Below are 24,105 nucleotides of genomic sequence, written 5' to 3' on the forward strand. Positions count from 1 at the left end.
GAAATGCAAATCAAAACCACGAGATATCACCTCACACCTGTCAGAATGCCTATCATCAAGAAAATAAGAAATAACAAGTGTTGGCAAGGATATGGAGAAAGGGGAACCTCCACGCTGTTGGTGGGAATGTAAATTGGTTCAAACCTATGGAAAACAATATGGAGGTTCCTCAAAAACTTGAGATAACTACACCCTCATATCCATTACAAATTTATTTACCATAGCCAAGACATGGAAACAATTTAAGTGTCCCTTGATGATGAAGGGATAAAGCAAATGTTATACACACACACGCGCACACGCATACACACATGCACACATGCATATACACACCACACAATGGAATACTATTCAGCCATAAGAAAGAATGAAATCTTGCCATTTATGACAACATGGACAGACCTTAAAGGTATTATGAAAAATGAAATGTCAGGCAGAGAAAGACAAATACCATACACTTTCACTTATGTGTGGAATCTAAAAAACAAAACAAATGAAAAAACAAAATCAGACTCCTAGATACAGAGAACAGACTGATGGTTGCCAGAGGAGAGGGGGCTTGGGTGATGGGCAAAATGGGTGAAAGTATCAAGGGGAAAAAACTTCCAGTTATAAAATAAATAAATCATGGGGAATGTCATGTATAGCATGGGGAATATACACAGCAACACTGTATTAACTTTGTATGGTGACAAATGGTAACTAGACTTACTATGCTGATCATTTCATAATACATATAAATGTTAAGTTACTATGTTGTATGCCTGAAACTCATATAATATCATATGTCAATTATACTTGAATTAATTTTGTATGGTGACAGATGTTAACTAGATTTATTGTAGTGATCATTTCACAAGATACACAAATATCAAATCATGTATGTCAATTATATCTCAATGAAAAAGAAATGGCTGTTTTCACTTTGAAAAAAAAAGTCTTGGCAACAATTTCTTGGATATAAAAACAAAAGCACAAGCATAAATAAATAAACAAACAAACAAACAAAGTGTGACTACATCAAATTTAAAAACTTTTGCACAGCCAAACAAACAATCGGCCAAATGCAAAGGCAACCTGTGGAATGGGAATATATATATTTGCAAACCATCTATCTGACAAGAGGTTAATATAAAGGTACCCTTACAAATCAAGACCAAAGAACACAAATAATTTAAAAATAGGCAGAGGAGGACTTCCAGGGAAGCAGGCAGAGTAGGAGGATCCTAAGCTCACCTCATCCCATAGATACAACTAGATAACATCCACGTCACTGTAAATAACCCAGAAAACCACCTGAAGTCTGGCAGAACAGACTCTCCACAGCTAAATGGAGAGGAGAAGTCACATCAAAGGGGAAAGAAGGGCAGAGATGCTGTTGGGAGCTAAATGGACCCATAGGGCTGGTCCACAGGAGGAGGGATGCTGTGGGCTCCAAGAAGGGGGAGAAACAGACCTTCCCACCAGGCACTCTAGGCATGTGGAACCCACACAGGGGAGACAAATCCCCATAACATTTGACTTTTAAAACCAGAATGACACAATTCTCAGTTCTTATATTCAGTAGGGCTTAACACCTAGAACTTTAAAAAGCAGCAGACTTGGCTCCTGGGGAGCCAGAGGGCAATAGGAAACTGGGTCCTTGCCCTTGAAGAGACAATACAGCACACAACCCTGTGAAGATACAGCATGCAAGCAGCAGTTTGAAAACCACCTGGGATATATAGGAGGGAGTTTTGTTTACTAATCTCAGAGCACGTGTTGGAGTGGCAGGGATCTTTGGGAGACTTCTTCAAGAACAAAAGAGCTGGTGGGTGCCATTCCATCCTTTGCCCTCCAACCTATACACACAGACACCTGCAGGAACCAGCACAGCACCAACAGTTGCTACCTAACTTGCTAACAGTGCCCCCCACCCCCACATACTCTTATGGACACACTCACTTCAACCAGACCTCAGCTCCATGATCCCTCCCACATCAGACCTATGCAAACCTTGATAACACCTCACACCCTGCACCGCCTTCTCCTGTGGACCTGCCCCCTGCAATACCTCTGGCCAGAGAGCATCCAAAGCAATGCCAACCAGCTGGCAGGATGCAAGCAGCCCTGACAGGAGCCAGTGCGACTCCAAAGTGACTCCTGCCTTGGGAAGAAGGGATGATAACCACACAGATGAATCCAATCTTAGCTCCAGCAACAGTCTGGGAGCAGGCATCTGGTCTGACTGAGGTCCTGCCCAACAATGAATGCTCCTCAAGAGACAATGCAGGGAAAGCAACCAGTAGTTCAGTGCTACCCCATCTCTGGCAAACACCTGGTCTGACTCAGCTCAAGCCCAATGCAGCCCCAGACTGCCCCACTAACAACACAGGGACCAAACTCTGCCTACAACAGGCACAGAGAGCCATCGCAGATGACTGGACTGAAGTCAAATGTGGCTCAGCCACAACAGTAGGGTGCATGCAACATATACAGGAGCCAACATAGAAGTGCCAGGTTCTGGTGGACAGGGGACAGTCCACTGCAGGGCACCACTGGACCTCTACTTCATAAAGCCACTAATTTCAAGAGCAGGAGATGTAGGTGACTTTTCTAACAAATAGAAAGAGACGCAGAGAGTTAGACAAAATGAGGAGACAGAGGAATGTGTCCTAAGTGAAAAAAAAAAAAGACAAAATCACAGGAAAAGAGTTAAACCAAAAGGAGAAAATAAATATTCCTAGTAGAGAATTTAAAGTCATGGTCATAAAGATACTCAGTGGACTTGAGAAAAGAGTGGAGGACCTCAGTGAGACCCTTAATGAAGATAGACTTGGGGAAGATGACAGAGTAGGAGGCCCCTGAGCTCTCCCTGTCCCAGGTTTATGACTAGATACCAACCACAGCCAAGCCAGTAAACCAGACGGTGACCCACAGACTGGCAGAACAAACTCCACAACAAAACAAACGGAGAAGAAGCTGCATCTGAAAGTTAACCTCTCAGGTCAGAATGGTGGAAGGAGGCTGTCCGCAGGAGGGAGGGAGCTGCACCCATGGAGGGCGCTGAGAAACAGGTCCTCGCACAGGAAACTTCACGGGAAAGACCAATCCCCATAAAATCTAGCTTCAAAAACCAGAGGGGTTAAATTCTCTGAATTTTTAAAATCAGTGAGATTTGGAGTCTAGATCTTTAAAAGTCAGCGGACTCAGCACTGGGTGGGGTGGGAAGGTGAGTGAGAGCTGGATTGCTGCCTTTAAAAAGACAGCAGCCTGCACAAAGAGGCAACATAAAAAGGACAGTTTACACAGGATGGGGGCAAACAGGAGACAGATCTGTTCATACTGATTTCAGAGCGTGTTGGGGGACTTCTCTGAAAAAGGAGCCGGCAGGCACCACTTGCCAACCCTGCCCGCCAGCATAAACACAGAGCCAGCTGCAGGAGGTGGCTCTGCACGCCCTTGCTACCTAACCTGCTAGCGGTGCGCCAGGCCCACGAGTTCTCCTGAGGACTCACCCACTCCCAGCCCACAAGCTTCAGCCCTGGGCTCAGGGCAGATTTTGTTAAGGTCATGCTGGCACCCTGTCAAGCTGCAGGGTTCATAGCCCTGGCAGGTGCACAGCTGCCACCACACACTGTGAACAGCCACCCCCACAGCACCCAGACACTGCACAGCAGCCAGCCCCCACTGAGTGCCGTGCACAGCTGCCACCCCGCAGTGTAACCAGCCACACACCCCCGACCACCGTGCTGGGTCCTACTGAACCCAGCCATCATCATGAGCCACATCCTACCTCAGTCCACTGGCCACCCCAGCAGGCAGTCCCCAACCACTGCAGTGCTTCAGTGGATCTGACATGAGACTAGTGTCCCAGTGCAAATTTTGCTAGCACTGCTACCCTTCTCCCAACTTTCCTAGCAGACACACCCTCAGAGCTGGGCTGCCTGGGCTCCACTAACACCACAGAGAACAAGCACAGCCCAAGGTAGGCAGCGAGTCAGTGCAAACAACTGCATTTCCCACAAAGGAAGAGTGTCTCAAATACAACAAGAGGGCATAAGCAGCACATATGGGATACTACTTGAAGTGCCAGGTTCTGGTGAACAGGGAACACTACACTGCAGGCCATCTCAGGACCTCTTCTTCATAAAGTCACTAATTTCATGAGCAAAAAAACGTAGGTGACTTTCTTAACACAGAGAAACAGACACAGAGAAGCAGACAAGATGAGGAGACAAAGAAATTTATCCAAAATGAAAGGACATAGGAGCTAAGATGGGAGCATAGTAGGAGGACCCTAGACTCATCTCATCCCTTGAACACAACTAGATAACTATCAAATCGTTCTAAATATCACAGAAACCAACCTGAAGCCTGACAGAACAAACTTCACAACTAAAGGGAGAGAAGAAGCCACATCGAGGGAAGTAGGAACTACAGAACAGTGGTTTGGGGGAGAAACAGATCTAGGGTGCTGCAGAGGGAAGAGAACCGTGGTCCTGGAGAGAGGCAAGAGAGAGAGGAGCACATAGAAGAATGTGCAAGAACACTTCCCCAAAGCTATTGGATGGGAAAATGAGGAGGGTTGATTTTCATGAGCTCGTGCAACAAGCAGGACTTAAAGACTGGAGTTTTAAAGGTCAGGGAGCAATCTGAAGAATGCTTGGGACCCATGAGGGTTGGGGAGAGATAATTCCCTCTTCTTAGAGCTGGTCCCTGAGAGGCAGAGCTCAGGGAAATGCCTCTCTGGGGACAAAGGAGTTGGCCAATGCCATTTCCCTCCCCCACCGCTCAGCATAAACACAGAGCAGACTGTGGAAAGTAGCTTAGCCCAGAACTGGCTGCCCAACCTGCTTACACCAAGACCCACACCTCCGCACTCTGGCACAACTGTGGGTCTCAGTCAAGCTTGCATCAGCCCCAGCTTGTCGTGCCCCTTCCTCAGAAGACCAGCAGAAACCCCAGTCCACGCCATATGCCCCAAACAGAAAGTTCTGCAAGGCTTCAGTTCTAGTGAAAGTAGTATCAAGTTTCATTTAACAAGCAGACCAGAGCATGCCAAGAACCAAATAGTGCCCACTGCAGGCAAAGAGAGCCTCTGGCCTGAAGAATGGAGCAGCCAAAACACAATAGCAGAGCTCATGCTGCACACACCAGACACATTCCCTGAAATGCCAGCACTGGACACTACATGACCTCTTCTTCATAAAGTCATTATTCTCAGGAGCAGGAAATGTAACACAGAGAAGACAGAGATGTAGACAAAATGCTAAGGTGGAGGAATTCATCCCAAATGAAAGAATAAGATAAGGTCACAGCCAGAGATCCAAGTGAAGCAGATATAAGTAATATGCCTGGAGATGGAGATATATAAAGCAACAATCATAAGGATACTCTCTGGCTTGAGAAAAGAATGGAAGACTCTAGGGAGGCCCTTACCATAGAGATAAAAAGTTCAAAAAGCATCAGTCAGAAATGAAAAATGCAATAACTAAGATTGGAAAAAGGATGGGTGCAATGAACATAAGGCTGGAAGAAGCAGAGAAATGAATAAGAGATAAAGAACACAAAATAATGGAAAATAATGAAGCTGAACAAAAGAGAGAAAGAATTATGGAACACAAGAACAGACTTAGGGAACTCAGTGATTCCATGAAACATAATAACATTTGTATCATAGGAGTCCCAGAAGAATAGACAGAAGAGGGGGCAGAAAATTTATTTGAGGAAATAATAGTTGACAACTCCCTAATCTGGGGAAGGAAACCGACATCCAGATCCAGGAGGCACAGAGAATTCCCATCAAAATCAACAAAAGCAGGTTAACACCAAGACATATTGTAATTAAAATTGCAAATACAGCAATACATTAAAAAAAATCCTAAATGCATCAAGACAAAAGAAGTGCTTAACTTACAAGGGAAGACCCATAAGGCTAGATACAAATTTCTCAACAGAGATTTAGCAAGCCAGAAGGTGTGGCATGATATATTCAACATGCTGGTGGGAAAAATCTGAAGCCAAGATTACTCTATCCAGCAAGGCTATCATTCAGAATAGAAGGAAAGATAAAGAGTTTCCCAGACAAACAAATATTAAAGGAGTTCATAAGCACCAAATCAGACCTGCAAGAAATATTAAAGGGAATCTTTGAGTGGAAAGGAAAGAACAAAAGTGACGAAGACAACAAAGGAACAGAGAAAATCTGCAGAAACAACACACCTCAATTCTGGTCTTCAAGGTATATTACAAAGCTGTAGTGATAAAGATACTATGGTACTGACACAAACACAGACACATAGATCAATAGAACGGAATAAAATACCCAGAAATGAACCAACAACTATATGGTCAATTAATCTTAGACAAAGCAAGAAAGAATATCCAATGGAAAAAAACACAATTTCTTCAGCAAATGGTGTTGGGAAAACTGGACAACATCCAAAAGAATGAAACTGTATCACTTTCTTACACCATGTACAGAAAAAAATTCAAAATGGATTAAAGACCTAAATGTGAGACAGGACACCATTAAAATCATAGAGGAGATGTAGCAATTTCTCACTAGATATGTCCCCTGAGGCAAGGAATAGGAAAGCAGAAATAAACTATTGGGACTTCATCAAAATAAAAAGCTTCTGCTCGGCAAAGGAAACAATCCACAAAACTAAAAGGCAACCTACGGAATGGGAGAAGATAGTTGCAAATAACATATCTGATAAAGAGTTAGTATCCAAATTCTATAAAGAACGTACCAAACTCAACACCCAGAACACAAATAATCCAGTTTAAAAAATGAGCAGAAGTCATGCATAGACATTTTTCCAAAGAAGACATCCAGACGGCCAACAGACACATGAAAAGATGCTCAACATCACTCACCATCAGGGAAATACAAATCAAAACCACAATGAAAGATCACCTCACATCAGTCAGGATGGCTAAAACTAACAGCATAAGAAACAAAAGTATTGACAAGGAGGCAGAGTAAGGGGAACCCCCTTACACTGTTGCTGGGAAAGCCAACTGGTGCAGACAGTTGGGAAAACAGCATAGAGGCTCCTCAAAAGGTTAAAATATAACTACCCTAGGATCCAGCAATTGCACTACTAGGTATTTACCAAAGAATACAAAAATACAAATTCGAAGGGATACATGCAGACAATAGAGAAAGATACAAAAAGGAAGAAAAATAAAGAGATCTAGATAAATAATGTGCAGATAGACATAGAAAGAGAGACAGGCAGAGAGGCAGTGAAAGAGTGAGAGACACAACAGAGACAGAGATGCAGAGACAGACATAAAAAGATGCAGAGACACCCGTATGTTGATTGCAGCATTATTCACGATAGTCAAGATATGGAAGCAGCCCAAGTGTCCATCAATAGACGAATGGGTAAAGATGTGGCATATATATACAATGCAATATGACTCTACCAAAAGAGAATTAGATCTTACCATCTGCAACAACATGGATGGATCTAGAGGGTATTACGCTAAGTGAAAGTCAGACAAAGACAGAAAAATATCATATGATTTCACTTATAATGGAATCTAAAAAGCAAAACAAACAAACAAAAAAACCCAGAAACACTCCTAGATACAGAGAACAAACTAGTAGTTGCCACAAGGGAGATGGATGGGAAGATAGGCAAAATAGGTGAAGAGGATTAAGAGGTACAAACTTCCAGTTATAAAAGAAAGAAGTCATGGAAAGAAAAAGTCAACATAGACAATAATATAAGAATGTTGTATGGTGATAGATGGTGACTATACCGATCGTGGTAGCATTGAGTAATGTATGGAATTGTCAAATCACCGTGTTGTACACCAGATACTAACATAACATTATATGTCAACTGCACTACAATAATAAAGAAATAAAATATAATAAAAAAGATGCAAAGAGACACACCAAAAGAAAGATAAGGGACAAGGAGAGACACACAGAAAGGTGCACACAGAGATACAACAGAAAGACAAGAGAGAAATGAAGATCTCATTGAATGTTTAAATCTAGTTACTTCTTTTCTTCTAAATATTTATTTATGTATTTGAGAGAGAGAGAGAGAGCGGGGTGGGGGGCGCAGAAGAAGAGAGAATCTCCAGCAGACTCCCCAACGAACACGGGGTCCCACGCGGGCCTGGGTCTCATGACACTGAGAATCAAGAGTCTGATGCTTATGTGAGGTAATAGAGGTGTTATCTAACCTTATTGTGATAATCATTTCTCAATGTATACGTTATCAAATCATTCCAACATATACCTCAGACTTATATAATGTTACATGTCACTTATAGCTCAATAAAGCTGGAGGAAAAAAAAGAAAAAGAAAAAAAAGAGTCTGATGCTTAACCGACTGAGCCACCCAGGCATCCCTGGATCTAGTAACTTCTGAAATCAGCTTGAGCCCGGACTTTCTCCTAACATGAACACAGTAAACTTGAGCTGGGTTTCTATCATGTGAAACCAAAAAAAGTACTTTTATTGCTGGTTATACATTTTAAAAAAATAAAAATGGACCTTGATCAATGTGATTTGCCAAGACATATTTGAAACATCACTGTGGTTCTCTGAGACACCAGGGACGACTATATCTGTACCTGGATAATTCCACTATCAGCTTACACACACAATACTCACCAACCCTAAAGAGAGGCCGGCACACCCTTAGGCCATCGCACTGAACAATACTAAACACCCATGAAGGATGTGACTGTTGAATTGTTTCTCTATCTTCTCTGCCTGCTCCTCACATAGTACCCCAGATGCCTCTAGTCTCCCTTCGAGGAGCAGTATGTCCTTTCATTCTGCTCTGGTTTCCTGCCTCCACCCAGTTAAGAAGACTCAGGGTACAGAGAACTCAAAATCATGTTTAATTATGGTAAAATCTCTACATTCAACTAAAAGGCTTCAATGAGCTCCTCTTGCACAATCGGAGGAGGAAGAATGGAGACAGAAAAGCCCTTGGGGCCGGAGTACATGCTGCTGGCAGGGAGCGCACAGGCAGAGGCTCCGAGGCCAGTGCAGAAGCAGCATCACAGCCACATCCTCGGGGCAGGGGTCACAGGAGGTGACCGGGCGACTGCACCAGAGGCACTGTAGGACTCTGATCTATGTGGGGGACAGGCAGTCAGGCAGCTGGGAATTCTGGACAAGGAGAGGCAGGCATTACAGGAGACGGAATCCCAGGTATCCTCAGGCGTCAGCGCAGGAGCCCTGTCGAAAAGAGAGTGATCAGCACAGGGGACCCTGAGGGACGTGCTCTCTCCCCTCCTCTCAGGGCCACTGCGGCATCAGAGAAAGCTGAGGTCCAGGGCATATTGTCATCACCTCCCCCAATATCTCTGTAAAGGTGAAATCAACTCAAGAGAACTCCAGCTGCACACAGATGTGTGCAAGCCAATGGAGCAGCTGTGATCCTTTAGGGGGATATTAAGGTTTTAATAAGTGTAATGATAACTCACCTTTTTCGCACCACTATTAGCCTTTCATTTCTAAATTCACACAGGCAGTAGCTACCAATACGTAACACAACGTGGGCATCATCCTGGTGTCTAGCACCCAAGATGTGGCTCTGGCTCCAAGTTTCACAGAAAGATACCACCAGTGTTATGGCTTGGTGCTGGAGAGCAACTCTGGATCTGCTACAGAAACTGGGCAAACGTCTCCCCTAACTCTTGTCCTCTGTAGCAGGGACTAGGCCATGAACTGAGACCATTGTGCCCAGTGCACTCACCTCATGATCTTCCCTCTCTCACCTGTGCCCAAACCCCCACTGAATCAGAGCAGAAAAAGTACCTGTTGGGGGAGACCCATGAGGTCCTGCAAAAAGAAGTGAAAGAGAAAAAGTTCTCATTACACAAATAGCCAGTCTCACACTCACCCCAAAGGGAGGTGAGATAAACAACTTAATTGGAATTTTACTTTCTCCCTACTCATCAACCACAAGAGCTTAACTGCCCTAAGCTAAAATCCCCCAAAATGAATGACGCGGTCCCTAGAAGGAAGGGAAGCAGATGCTCTGACCCTCTGAAATCTTTCAGAAAGGAGCCAGTGAGACAATGATGAACTGCAAGAAAGCCCTAAATATACTCCACCTGTTACCTCTGTGATAAGGCTCCTTTTCAACCAGTAAACATTAGATTCCAAAGCCTTCCCCTAGGTTGTTCTGTGCCCTCCCACCACCAGTCCAGCCTCCTAACTTTCAGGGTCAGAAGGAAAGAGCTATCTAAAGAGGTCAGCCCCCCTCCCCCTGAACAGAGGGCCTCAGGCAGAGCCCTTCTTCCCCGATTCCCCAGAGTGCCTTACCTTTCTGGCTCCTGTGACGGATGATAAGGCCCAGCCCAAGGAAGATCAGCCCCAGCACAAAGCCTCCGATGCCACTCAGCATCTTGCTCCGGGCAGATTCAGACTGTGCCCCTGGGGAGCAGAGCCTGAGTGTCAGCGTTGTCCCCACAACCCCCAGGGTCCCTTTGGGGAGCCTGAAGTCCAGTCTGAGGCACAGGAGGTGGAGGTGCCAGGGGAAACTAGTGCTCCCTTCTAAGCACCCCTAGGGGAGGGAAGGACCCACCAAGAGATCCTTGCACATGGTGGGTATGTGAGAGAGAGGGGGAACCTGAAACCCACTCCTCCAGACACACCCATAACCTCAGACTCCAAGACCCCAGTCACCAGCCAGAGGAGTAAATGCTTCAGAGCTGCAGGGCTGGGTTGTGGGGCCAGGTGTGGAGAACAATCTCCCTAGTATCTAGAAAGACAGTGAGATCAAGAGTCTTCTGTTGCCCCTGCCATGGGACAAGAGGCTCTCATCTCCTGCGATAGCCAACTCAGTCGCACCATCAAGGATGAGGAATAGAATGGGACGGGCGGGATGAAGCTCTGTCTTGTGGGGCCCACAGTGAAAGGAAACAGACTGAACAGACTGGCCCTTACGCCACTCCACCGTGATGGGGCTCTGGAGGCTGGGATGCTCCACATGGCAGGTGTAGACATCTCCTCGCTGGGGAGTCATTTCCAGCATCACCAGGATCTGGAAGGTCCAGTCCCCATTCCTAATAAGTGGAGTGGACACGACACCAGCTGTCTCTTCCTGGTCATTCCGAAACCACCGAACTTTGATCTGGCCTGGGTAGAAATCTGTCACTGAGCAGACCAGCAGATTGTGGTGGTTCAGAACCTCCGTCCTGGATGGGGAGATGGTCACTGTAGGTTCCACTGAGGGGAGTAACAGACAAGAAAAGACACTGAGATGTGAGACTACACGGCAGGTCTCCCCGTACAAGAGTCCTCTCTTGGTACCAGGGTGGAAAGATCCCTGGATTCCAAGTCTTGGATTAGGATCTGAGCTTGGCCACTTTATTAGTTTAAAGAAACACATGAGTCCGCTTACTTTTCATTCTGATGAAATAACAGTAATCATTCTATGAATGTTATTCTGTCGATACTAACTGACAAAATGAAGCATTTTTAAATTATAGATTGCTGTATTACACAGGACACTTTTCATAACATTTTTAAAAATAAAATTAATAAATCAGGACTTCTTTCCTTCCACACCTATTGACATATAACATGGTTGCTAATCCCTAACACCCAAGGTAGTTAGTTGTGAAATTAAATGGCATAATACAGATGGTGTGTGATAAGGTATTTGTCTAGAAATAGGTGCTTATTGTCTAGAAATAGGTGCAAGTAACTTGCAGAATGTCTACCCCTGAAGTGTATGGTGATGCCTGGAGGAGGGGATGCTGAGGGACGGAGGATAGGTAGGGTTCAGGCCAAAGGAAACCTGAAACAATTTTTATTCAATAATTTAATAGCATCAATTTTTTGACTCCAAAACTTCAGCTCTTTCTACTTTGACATTTAATGAGACTTTCTAAGAACTTAAAATTCTGCCTTAAACACCATTCAAATATTGTTTAAATTTTAATAAACACTTCTTTCTTAGACTTTGCATTCACAAACTATAACTTAAGACCCAAGTCACAAGGTTTACATTAAAGCATTAAGCAAAATAATAAAGACTATTACAGTCAGACTTTAAGATTTATTTAGCCTTCTATTTTCTCTTGAGCCTAAGTGGACGGGCAGCCGAATACATTTATTCATTAATTCCACAGAGGATCGCACTCACACTACGCGCCAGTCGCCCTGTCAGCTGCTAGGCAGACAAGAATAAGGCAGTTCCTCGCCTCAAAGAAGTCCAGGGCCAGTGACAGCCATTTAAGAAAAATTTGGCATGTCACGACCCTAAGGTATTTACCACGTGTGCAAGGTGCCCTCCCCCCCCCCCCCCCCCACCAGGCCCAGACCGCTAAGCTTCGCAGGGGCCAGGACTTCTCAGCTTAGGACCCGGGAGGGGACAGGGGGCTCACTGGGCTCGGCTTAGGGAAAGGTAGGGAGGGAGAGACCACTGTTAAGTACGGGGCCAGGGAGGCTCAGAAGTGGCAGAAACAGCAGAGGAAGCGCAGCCTCACTGGTGGACCCACCCCCTCTGCAGGGAATGGCGGAGGGCTGCGGGGTCGGTCCCCCAGCTCGGCCCCGCGTCCCCGCCCCTCCGTCGCCCGACGCGCCCCGCCTCCCGGTCCCCGCGCGAGAGGCCGCCGCCAGCCGGCTGGGTCCCGCCCCTCCCCGCGCGGAGACTCCGCAGGCGGAAGGGGGCGCCGCGGGGCGCGAACGGCCTGGCTCACCTCGCCGCTGCAGGATGAACCTGTCCTCAATCTGGTAGTTGTGTCTGCACACCGTGTCCACCTCGGCCCGCGTCCGCTCCATGATGTCCTTCTGCGGGTTCCAGTACTCAGCGTCCGGCCGCCCCAGCTCCGTCACCGGCCGGTACTCCCCCACGTCGCTGTCGTAGTGCACGAACTCCTCCCGGTTATAGATGTATCTGGTCAGGAGCCGCACCCGCTCTGTCCCGTTGGTGAAGTAGCACTCGAACTTAAACTGGTACACGAAATCCTCTGCGGGGAATCACCATGGGTCAGTCAGACCTCCGCGCCTCAGGCCAACCCACAGCCACCGGCCTGGCAGGCCTTGTGCGGCACTAGCAGGCGGCCTGATGAACTCGAAGGCCTCCCACCTTGAATACCTGTCACTCAGGCCCTGAGAATGCTCTTTCCCAGGCCAGCCTGCCCTCCTCCAAGTGCTTCCAGAACTGCCTTTACACAGGAATGGGAGGGAAGAAAGCCTGTCTCTAGGGACAAGGCCCGGGACCTGTGAGCCCTGCCCCAGTCTGATAACCGAGTAAAACAGGGCAGTCGGGTTGATTTTACATCCGTCCCTGTGCTTGGATCAGGACGTTCTCACATGAAATCCCATTTCCTTTAGAACTCCGGAGAACCTCAGACAAGTGTCCACTAAGCACAAGGTTCAAGGGAATGAGGAGAAAGGTGCAGAATTGAGCTTGACCTCCTCCTGAAAAGCATATTCTCTTAGTCCCCTGCAAGGGCCTTCCTTCTAATGCCTGGGTTTACACTGAGTTTCTGTCACACCCACCCAACTGCAGTGTGAGGTTTGCTCACTCCTGCAGAACTAAAAGGAACACACACCTTCCAAGTCCTAGAAACATTTTATTCATGGAAAGAAAGTATTGCGAATGAGATAAAATATTAAACCCTGCCACTTACCAGCTTCAGGCAGGTTACTAAACAAAGTATGGATACCATACCTGTAATTTGTAAAACGGAAGTCACAATTCCTACACATAGGGGTGTTAAGAAGATCCAGAGTGAATTTATATTATACTAATCCTGTGGCTGAAATGGTTTCTCGGTATGTGCTATTTCTCTTCTCTACATTCTCCTTTCTCCTAAATTCAGTCCACCATCAACTCAAGTCTCTGAATCTCACACAAGTTACTATCTGACCATAAACTAGTGAAACTTGAACTTAACTCTCAAAGTCTCTGGGCATTCAGTCAGCTTCACTCAAATACCAAGAGTTTCTGTCCACGCGCACTCCACTCAGAATCAGGAATGTACAATCCTTTTTGTCAAATACCAAGACTACAGAGACCAGTGCTGCCCTACATTTCTCCAACACAGAATCCCATAGGTGTAAACTAGACAAGGTCTTAGGGGACGCTGAAATGAAAAACCCTGCTGTGATTCTTATTTTCTTATTTTCAAAATATTCTTATTTTCAAAAATAACCCAAATGTCACTTTGTCCCGTCAGTGGTAGCAGATGGACACTTCGTTTCCTGCTCCCCATTATAACATCCCCAGGATGGATTGAGCCCATGGGATGGGGAATGTCCTCATCCTTAGAAGTGGAAATGAGAACGTAACAGAGCTGTCTACCCCAAAGAGAGGAAACCTGTGATAAAAGACTGTATTCTGAGATCACAGAACCTTCCACACTCCAGCCCAAAGGTTCTTCAGAGCCTGTTCCCCAGAGCTCCGGCTCGGGGAGCAGGTGCCCTGCACTTACGTGGAGAGTCTCTGCCCTCAGCCGCTGGGATGCTCAGCAGCACCAGGATCATCATCACAGCTGCTGTCCAGAGGCCTCTGGGGATCCACGGAGCCATCTTCCCAGACGTCACTGGGAACAAAGGAAAAAAGGAATGGTAGTCAACACAGCTCCTACCTGGTGGCTCTCAAGTACTCACTTCAGAGAATAAAAACCTGTGACTCTTCCATCCACAGTAGGATTGGAGAGTCCTTCGGAAGGAAACCAATCAGCCTTGGAGCTGACATACCTCATCTGTCTCGGGGCAGACATTTTTTGATGAAGGTTCTCAGTTTTTATGAAGGTTCTCAGTCCTAGGTTCAGAATCCCTAGGAAATGAGCCAATCAGCACTGGAGCTGAAACACCTCATCTGTCTCTGGGCAGACATTTTTTATGAAGGTTCTTACCCCAATTTTTTATGAAGATTCTCAGCTTGGCAGTATGTCTTCATCAAATTACACTAGTGAACATTTGAGGTGAAGATTTTCTCCTACTTATAGAAATTCTAAAGATTGAATGCCTTAGGGGTTTAAGGAACTGAATGAAAAGAGACTCAAGAGTAGACATCATTGACATTTTGGATTTTTAATTCGTATACCTGGGATTTTTAGTAGGAAAAAAGTGGGATTATATTTCAGGGAACAGATAATTATAGTCTCAGAGATGTTCACTTCTGTTATCGTAGACACTCTGAGGTGCCTTAAACTGTGGTGGGAAGAGCACAGTTCTTAGGAGGAAATGGTATTGAGCTGAAGTTCTGCCAGGAACAGGCTTTATGAGGGTCAGCAAATTACTGAACCTCAATTGCCTCCGGCTCCTCTTTGTAAAATGCGAATCACATTTCATGCATTTTATATCCAGAGCACCATATATACAAATTAAGACTAATATGACTTGTTTAATATTGTAAAATGTTCCTCAGCTGCCATGTGTTGGGAATATCAAGTTAATATGTGGAGCAAGAAAACAAGCTAAAAAAAAAAAAAAGTGATACCCAGCCCTGCGGGCATGTGGTTCTTCATTAGGCAAGAATCTTTTACATTTGTGGTCTTTGACTGAAAGTATTTGAAAAGTTAAGCTCACTTTTAAGCACATTCATCCTATGTCAGCAAAGGCACAATCCGCAAACATTCACAGCATCAGACAGGATCACATTCAGTTACAAGGGTGGAGAGCAAAAGATGTGGAGAAGCATTTCCTGGGGCCTGAATATGTTACTGAGGGAGCAGACGTTAGAGTTACAGACTGTGTACAGACGTGGCATTTACTGGGCCAGCCCTAAGTTATCAAACTGTGAATGGCAGCAGTAGTGATGTGGTTTTCTACCAGATCTATTATTTATCAGGCTCCTCTGGCCCATGACTAGGGTCAGTTCTAAATGGTTATAGTACAATTAGAACAGGGTGTGGCAATATTAATAAACAAAACATTAAGTATCTGCCTCTCTTTTCTCCCTCCTTCTGTCTCTTCCCTGTATTTTAGCTTCTCCTTTTATAAGAGAGGCTGGGATCTGAAAGCAGAATATGAGGAGGGTACCGGGTAAAAAGAAATAGAGCAGAGACAACAAGAAGTTTCCATTAGTGGCACATGAAAGCAGTGAGTCATTCCAGTATTCTATACTAGGTGTCTGGTTTCAGAGCACCTGAGACTTAGTCCCTGGGCTTCCACTGGCAGTGGTGTACTTAGGATCAGGGTAACTCCAGAATAAGGAGGGTTTCCATGGTGGGACAGAAGGAGAAAGGAGGAACATCAAACTCAGAGCTGGAATAGGGTTGGGGGGCAATGAACCACAGTCAAAAGGGGACGTGGAAGGTACATTATTCCCCTCCACCCCACCTCAGTGTCCCTCAGAATAAATGGAGAACTCTGGCCCATCCCTTCCCTCTTGTCCTCAGGGGAAATTCTCTCCACTCTATTGTGGGTCTGTGTGGTAGAGGCTGTGTCAGACCAGGGCATCGTCCAGTCTCACAGGCCTCTTCACACAGACTTTTCAAGGAGCAACAAAAGTGTCAGCTTAGAACCCTTTTTCTGATTGGCTAAAACCTCATCTGCAAGGCTCTGGCTCAGGCTTCTGCCAGCTGCCTCCCCCTGACCCAGTCAGCATTCTCTACATTTTCTAGAGCTCTCTGTGCTACTCATACTCTGTTGCATTACTCAGGGCTGCCACTGCTGGCCTGGCCTGAGAGGAAGGCAGCTCATACACCTGATTCAAGGGCTTACCTCAGTCACCCTGCTGGGCCTCTGTGGAGGCGGGGCACTTAGGATGAAGGTAGTGTGCACCCCACGTGGGTAGTCGATGCCATCAAGAAATAGTCATGAAATGGGTCAACAGTCAGGAGGCTCTCCCCAGGGGACATCCTCTGTACCCCAGGATGAAAGATAAAAGTTTTGGACTCTGTAGAAATTCAGAGAGAAGTTATCATCTCTGTTCAGCATGCCTTGGAATCTGTGCTTGGTCAGTGGACTTAATTGTGAACATAATATTAACAATCACCTGTAACCAGAAGGTCCATCCAGGACCTTATTCTGCATTTAATTCAGGAATTTAAAAATGTTCTATATTCTGGGGTGACTGGGTAGCGCAGTCGTTAAGCGTCTGCCTTCGGCTCAGGGCGTGATCCCGGCGTTCCGGGATCGAGTCCCACATCGGGCTCCTCCGCTGGGAGCCTGCTTCTTCCTCTCCCACTCCCCTGCTGTGTTCCCTCTCTCGCTGGCTGTCTCTCTGTCACATAAATAAATAAAAACTTTAAAAAAATGTTCTATATTCTGAAATATTCTGTGACTTCCTTAATGCCAGTAGTAATATAATAGATAATAGAAATACTGCCCCACAATATTATTTCCCTTTAATAAAAATTTACCAAGCAATTGCCCCTAAATTTTTCTAAATCTTTATAAAGCTGCTTACATATGTCCCCTATATCAACCCAGTTACATGAATTTTCAATGACACATATAAAGCAGGCCCTTGCTCTTAGCACAGTTATCTTTTAAAAGTCACATTTTAGAAATCTGAAGCAGATTGGCCACGGATAAACCATTTCAGGTCTGAAAGTCTTAGTTTGCTTCATTTGTAGGAAGAATACACACCTCACTGGACCACTGTCACGAACACAGATATAATTTGTAGAAGTCCTCTGTAATCTATGCTGAGCTACACACACATTAGTTTTTAATATAATAGTAGTGAGCTCATTTTTTTAACATCATTAACAAAGACAGAAAAATCTTCTTATTTCTCATCTCTCCTCAGATGACAGACTCATGATAGTTTTGAATCCCTGCCTCTTACTTCTTCAGTACGGAGCGAAAGGGAGCAGAAAGTACAGTAGACATATTTAACCTTGACTCCACTTCAGGTCCCCTCTCTGAAGTGCCACGAATAGCACTGGACAGAACTACCATTTCAGCTATGATTTCAGGTCTCAGAATCTGGTCCTCCTCTCAGTGTGCTCACAAATGTGGAAACGTGAGAGCAAAACACAGAGTCTCAATACAAACTGAGGAAAGAAGAAGAAAGTGCATACAGCTTTGTGGGCTATGTGGGGAATTATGGCACTCAACTAGGTTCGACTGAGAGGAAGAGGGACCGGCCACTTCTCACTGTGACTTCTGACAAATGTCTAAAAGCCCCATCCTGTGCCACATGCCCGAGTGCCCTATATTCCTCACCTCCATGATCACGAGTCCTGCTGTGTCTGAGCTCTGACACATACATCTATGTAGTCTCATTTCCCATAGTTCTCTCTTCCCCAAAACCCAACAGATGTCAGATGGTGGGTAATGTCACGTAATATTTTTTACACATCCACACAGTTAAGGTCCTGGGTTTCAAAGGTGAACATGCATGGATCCTACCTTCTAAGAGGTCACACATTGGAGGGGAGATATATGGGGGGAAAAATAAAAGAGAAAACTTTGTAACAGCCACTAAAGGGCAATGTGAAATCGTGCTGACTAACGGCAAGACCCCACAGTGTTGAAGGTTCAGGATACGCTTGAAACTATTAAACAGTAATGGTGTCCATTAGTTCAATTATTTTCTTTTCTCTTGGAAAGGGTTGGCAACATAGGACTAGAAGATGATGATTATTGGTAGATTTATTCACGAATAATAATTTTTCAAGGTGCGAATGAGGAGTTTTTGGTGTACAGGTCATGAGAGAGTTGAAAGTCAAGCTTTTCAGGTGTGTCTCTTAGAGGAGTTGATGGCTCAGCAGATAAAGGGCTGTGTTCATTTCAGGCAAAAAGGCTTAGGTGAGTGCAGGGGTGGGTAGGACACTCACAGCATATGGTTTGGTGTGAGTAGAGAGCGGGATTCAGTTATCCTAGTCCTTGTGAGATTTGATGGCAACACCATTCAAAGTTGTCTGGGTTTTCCTCACAGTATGACAAGGAAACATAGAGGGAATTGAAGCAGAGGAGCGCCATGACATGCTGGTCCGTTCACAAAGCTGCCTTGGAAGCAGCACAGAGGGGACTCTTCAGAGGGTCTGTACATGGCCTTTTATGATCTGGAAGGGATCCACGTTCATTTGATGAGCCCAATCCACCAAAATCCAGTTTACCAAGGAACAAGTTTGCCAATGGCCAGTTTGCTAAATTTGCCAAAATTATTAATGTGCCCCAAACTCATTTCTTTTTTCCCCTATTTCAATAGTCTGTAGATATTCATATTGATGTGTTGGAAGTGTATTAGACTACTGTCAATCACAGGCCTCTGAGTTTCTGGGGCCCTCTCCCTCTCCCATGATCCCCTTTCTCTTATTGTCTGGGCTCCACTCCATCTTTCTGCTGACAAAACAACCCGCCATTTCCATGAAGCTTTATAGCAAATGCATTTACAAACACAAAACGAAATCTGGTCAATTATACCTCACAATTTCAAAGTTGAAAAGGTTTTAATATAAATTGGAATAAAAATTTTATTTAAATAATGTATTTGGGTTGAAATTGGTAAATGTGAATTGATCCTTTAGAGAAATTAGCAAAAAGCCTTTAAAATGCTAAAACTCATTGAATATAATACAACCCTTAAAAGGATTTGGTACCATGATAAATAGAAACTGAAGTGTTACTATCTGAAATGCTGACATTTTGTTATGTTCACTAGACAAGTAATGAGTAAATTGAGTAAAACTATTTCTCAAGCAAAGTTGTGTTTAATTACTAAACGTGCTACATCTAGTCAGTATGTCATTCAGCAAACTGAGGCTTGGGCATTCATTAAGCGAACTGATCTTTTGGCAAATAAGCCCCCGACCTGTCAGGCACATCCTTGAGACTGAACAGGAACCGTCACCCACAAGTTACTTCTATCCTGTTCTTGTTTCTGGGCCAGACTTCTCAAATATAAAACCCTCCAACAGTAAACCCAACGTTTAAAGAAGGAGGAGAGGGTTGCCTTGGCTGAAGGAAGTGGTTACTACACCAGGGGCATAACCAAATATAGAATATTCCTTAAAAAAAAAAAAAAAAAGTTTCACTGAGGTTGTGTTTGAGTTAAATCATTAAATAGTCTCCAGCCAGTCAGCAGTTTGAGGTAGCATCACTTGTCTCTGGCAGACCAAGCCACTAAGTCTGTTAGAGAAAAAAGTTATTTATAAGAGCAATAAATATACAGAACTGAAAGCAATAAACTTCACCAGCCATGGGTACAATCCCCCAAAATGAAAAGAGTTGACTGAAGAATAAAAAGAAGTTTAATAATAAAGATAACCATGTTCTTGAACAGGACAACGTGTCAATTTCCCAAACAAAATACTTAGATTTGGTGATGCTTTAATCTAAATATCCATACGATAGTTTTATTAAGAAAATGTTTCTAATTTTTGTTAAGAATAATAATTGTATACAAATAGATGTTAATAAGTAAAATGGGGGGTCGCTCTAAGAGATGTTTATGAATTATTTTAAAGCCAAACAATTAAAACATGTTCATACTGCTACCAAATAAAAGAATAACTGTAGAATGAAACAAATGCATAGAAACAGAACATAATTTTTGTTAAGATTAATGAGATTGGGAAACATATTTACCATATTTGTAGGAATCTGTTAACTTTTTAAGAAAATTTTGGGAGGGGGGACAGAAACAGATTTCTAAGAAGCTTTCATATTATAGGCTATGCTCTCTACTTCTCCATGGCACAGAAGGGCCCACTCCTTGTTCTGGAGTCAATCCTGGTTTGTGGGGTAAAGGGCAGTAGCTAATGGGGATTGGAATTCAGTGGGGCACAAAGGTTCAAGAGACCAGTCTTTTGAGATATGCTTGATCATCATGGCCCCTAGAGGTGGAATGGAAAGGAGGGCAACATTGTGGTAAGGAAACCCTGGTGAATGAAAAAATTCTATTATGATGTTTAAGGGGAAGAAAAAATTTTAAAAGAATTTTAAATCATTTTCCCATGGTGTTAGAAATATAATACAAAGAAAAAAGAAATATAATACAAATTTGATATTTCTTACGGGACTGCAGTTAAGATTTAAATAGTTTTTAATTTTGTCCCCGGTCGTTTACTATTGCTGCTTTAAAAAAATAAAAAAGCCACACTGGACTAGTTTCAAAAACAGAACAAGTTATTCTGCTTTCATTTTGGATAAATTAAGAATGTTGCGCACAATAAAAATAAAATTTTAATAGAGTATATTGGGGAAAATTTACTAAAACTAGCATTGGGTCTATTGATTAACTACCAGCAAAATAAAAAGAGCTCATACATAAACGCATACATGGATGGTATTGAGTTGGAGTAAAAGTTCACATGTGAATAAGAAATAAAATATAAAATATAGAAAATATAGAAAAATAAATATATAAAAAATAAAATATAGAAAAATGTTAATATTTATTGTATTAAAAAGTAGTAGGATGATGTTAAAAAACAATATGAAGAAATTAAAGAGAAAAATATAATATAGTTAAACTATATTTTTTAAACTTCGTATTTAAAAATCATCATAAACACAACCACAAGTTAAAAGAAAAATCAAGAATTGATATGGGAAGTGTGTATCAATCATTAAGCACTCCAGTTATGTAAAAAATGATTTGAGATGCGGTATGTAAAACTTAATGAGCAAAAGTTATTGTATTAGTTTCCTCCTATGGCCATAACACATCAGTACAAACTTAGCAGCTTAAGACAACACTCATTTATTATCAGAAAGTGAAAAGGTACAAGTGAATGCTGGACTCCATGGGGCTCTCCACTTAAAGTCTCACACAACTGAAGTCACAAGCTGGGGTTGCAGTTTTCATCTGAGTACTGGGGTCCTCTTCCAGGCTTGCTGGCTATTGGCAGAATTCATTTCCTTGTGGGAGTTCACTCCCTGCTCTCCAGCTCTGTATCAGCCAGGAGACACTCTCAGCTCCTACTGGCTGCTCTTAGATCCTTGCCACATCAACAGAGAATCTCCCTCAAATGGAATTTCCCTCATCAGGATGAAGTTCAGTCATTTTAAGGGCTCACCTCTATGATCATACCCACCCAAAATCATCTCCCTTTCTTAAGTTCAACTGTGGTCAACACGTAACCCAACCAGAGGAGTGATTTTCCCATCACATTTGCAGATTCCACCCATACTCAAGGGAAGGGGATCTTAAAAGGCATGGATACCAGGGGGCAATATTTGGGGGGCCATCTTAGAATTCAGTTTGTCATAGCCACCCTATGGCCCCCAATAATTCACATCCCTCCCATATGGGAAATACATTAGCCTCTCCCAAGGTCCCCTAAAGTCTTATCCCATTACAGCCTCTGCTTAAGTTGACTATTTCACTAAAGTCTCATTAGCTTCAAGTCCAAGTTCTCATCACCTTCATATCAAATTATAGGACCTAAAGTTGCGAGAGTCAGGAACTCATTGAATGCCCAGTATGTGATGGCTGAAGAAGTCATGAGATGGGTTTATTAACTAATAACCAGGGAACAGTGTGTCAATGTCATCAGATCCCTGAGGGTAGAGATAGGAAGCACACAGATGTGGTGACATTTATACTCATTTAACTAGAAGGACTGGCACTATTTTTTCAACCCACAGCTAACTTCACCAGCAGGACACGGAGAAGGCGTATCTAGGAGGAGAATCAGCCATACCTGCAGAAACCCCTCTTTACCAACACAAATACAAATGAAGTTGCTATTATTGATGTCATCTGCACTCTACTTATTTCTATTTTATGTATTGACATTGCATGTACCAGAATCTTTATAAAAGTAATTTCATTTCCAGTGAATTTATATTCTAGATAGTTTTACTCTTTTATTCTCTCTCTCTTGCTGCACCTTCCCCCTTTTTTCCTCCATACTCTACACTCGGTTTTTAGCCACCTCCACCCCAGCTCTGTAGGCTTCCAATTGAAAAGCCAGTTCTCCAACAGCCATTCAGGTCTATCGTGTTGTCACAATATCTGGGACAACTTTAATCTCAGAGAAGTCATGCTTGGCTGCTTCACCTCCTGATGGGGAACTGTTTCTATATCCTCTCATCTCTCTATCATCTCTGGTACACAGTGTTTGGAAACACTTTCCTCAACCTCCCTTAAAATCAGGAGGAGAAAAACCTCAACCCCTGCCAGAAGCAGAAAGTCCATCTTTGACTTTCCTTTCCATGTGGAACACTTTTCTTTTTTTTCCCCACTTAATAACCAAATATCCAGCCAATGAAGTCTGCTTCCAGACATGGAAGTCAAGATTTTAGCCTCATTCTCTATTTGCATTTCTGTGTTTTTGAAGTTCTCTTTTGTATTGAATACAACCATGTTTTTTAATCTTTTTTTTCTTAGTATATTGCTTTGTATAGCCTTTATGGTGGTTGCTTTAGGTGTTGAAATATACACATGTAATTAATCACACTCAATGGGTATTGATATTTTCCCAGTCCAAGTGAAGTATAGATTCCTTACCTTTAGTACCATTAGTACTCCTTACACTTTCTACTTTTTAAATATAATGATATTAAGTATTTCTTCTACATACTTTGAGCACCACTTCAAATGGCACTATCGCTTTTACTTCAACCATCAAATATGAGTTAAGGGGCTCATTAAGAGAAGGAGAGCATAGTATATTCTCTTTATTTTTTTTTCAAGACTTTATTTATTTATTTGACAGAGAGAGAGACAGCCAGCAAGAGAGGGAACACAAGCAGGGGGAGTGGGAGAAGAAGAAGCAGGCTCCCAGTGGAGCAGGGAGCCTGATGCGGGGCTTGGTCCCAGGACCCTGGGATCACAGCCTGAGCTGAAGGCAGACGCTTAACAACTGAGCCACCCAAGCGCCCCCATAGTATATTCTCTTTAGAATGATTTCTACCCATTCTGTAGCCATTCCGCCCTTTCTGAAATCTCAAGCCTTCTTCTATTACCATTTTCTTCCTGTTCAGGAAACTTCCCTTAGTCCTTCTTACCCATTCTACCCATTTTAAGGATAGATTTGCTAGTGACAACATTTTCTTAGTTTTCCTTTGCCTAAGTGTCTATTTTCCCTTCATTCCTGAAAGATAGTTTTCCCAGATAGAGAATAAAATAATTAGGCAGTGAGGAATGTTTAGTATTTATTCTGTTTTTAATATTAATTACAAGTTTAAATAATTTAATTTTTAGTAATGCCTGTGCTTAACAACTGACTTGCAAGATTCACGAAACAAATTGCTCTTGCAAGCTTACA

The 24,105-nt window shown here is 43.5% G+C and overlaps 1 protein-coding gene across 3 annotated transcripts; it reads right to left on the minus strand.

The window, feature by feature from the left end:
• Positions 1-8,836: 8,836 nt before the first annotated feature.
• Positions 8,837-14,622, minus strand: LOC113243777 (HLA class II histocompatibility antigen, DQ beta 1 chain). 3 transcript variants are annotated; one of them, XM_026482612.4, is made up of 6 exons: positions 14,419-14,622; positions 12,679-12,948; positions 10,919-11,200; positions 10,295-10,405; positions 9,785-9,808; positions 8,837-9,202 (listed from the first exon to the last, which is right to left on the minus strand). In XM_026482612.4, the coding sequence occupies exons 1-6, from the start codon at positions 14,513-14,515 to the stop codon at positions 9,189-9,191; spliced, it is 798 nt and encodes a 265-aa protein (XP_026338397.3). In that variant the 5' UTR covers positions 14,516-14,622; the 3' UTR covers positions 8,837-9,188. The 3 variants fall into 3 exon arrangements, with proteins under 3 accessions (XP_026338397.3, XP_057160926.1, XP_057160925.1); XM_057304943.1 differs by having other exon boundaries at positions 8,837-9,808; XM_057304942.1 differs by having other exon boundaries at positions 8,837-11,200.
• Between the last annotated feature and the right edge of the window lie 9,483 nt (positions 14,623-24,105).

The sequence above is a fragment of the Ursus arctos genome, unplaced genomic scaffold (genome assembly GCF_023065955.2).
Source record: "Ursus arctos isolate Adak ecotype North America unplaced genomic scaffold, UrsArc2.0 scaffold_31, whole genome shotgun sequence".
NCBI classification, from domain to species: domain Eukaryota; kingdom Metazoa; phylum Chordata; class Mammalia; order Carnivora; family Ursidae; genus Ursus; species Ursus arctos.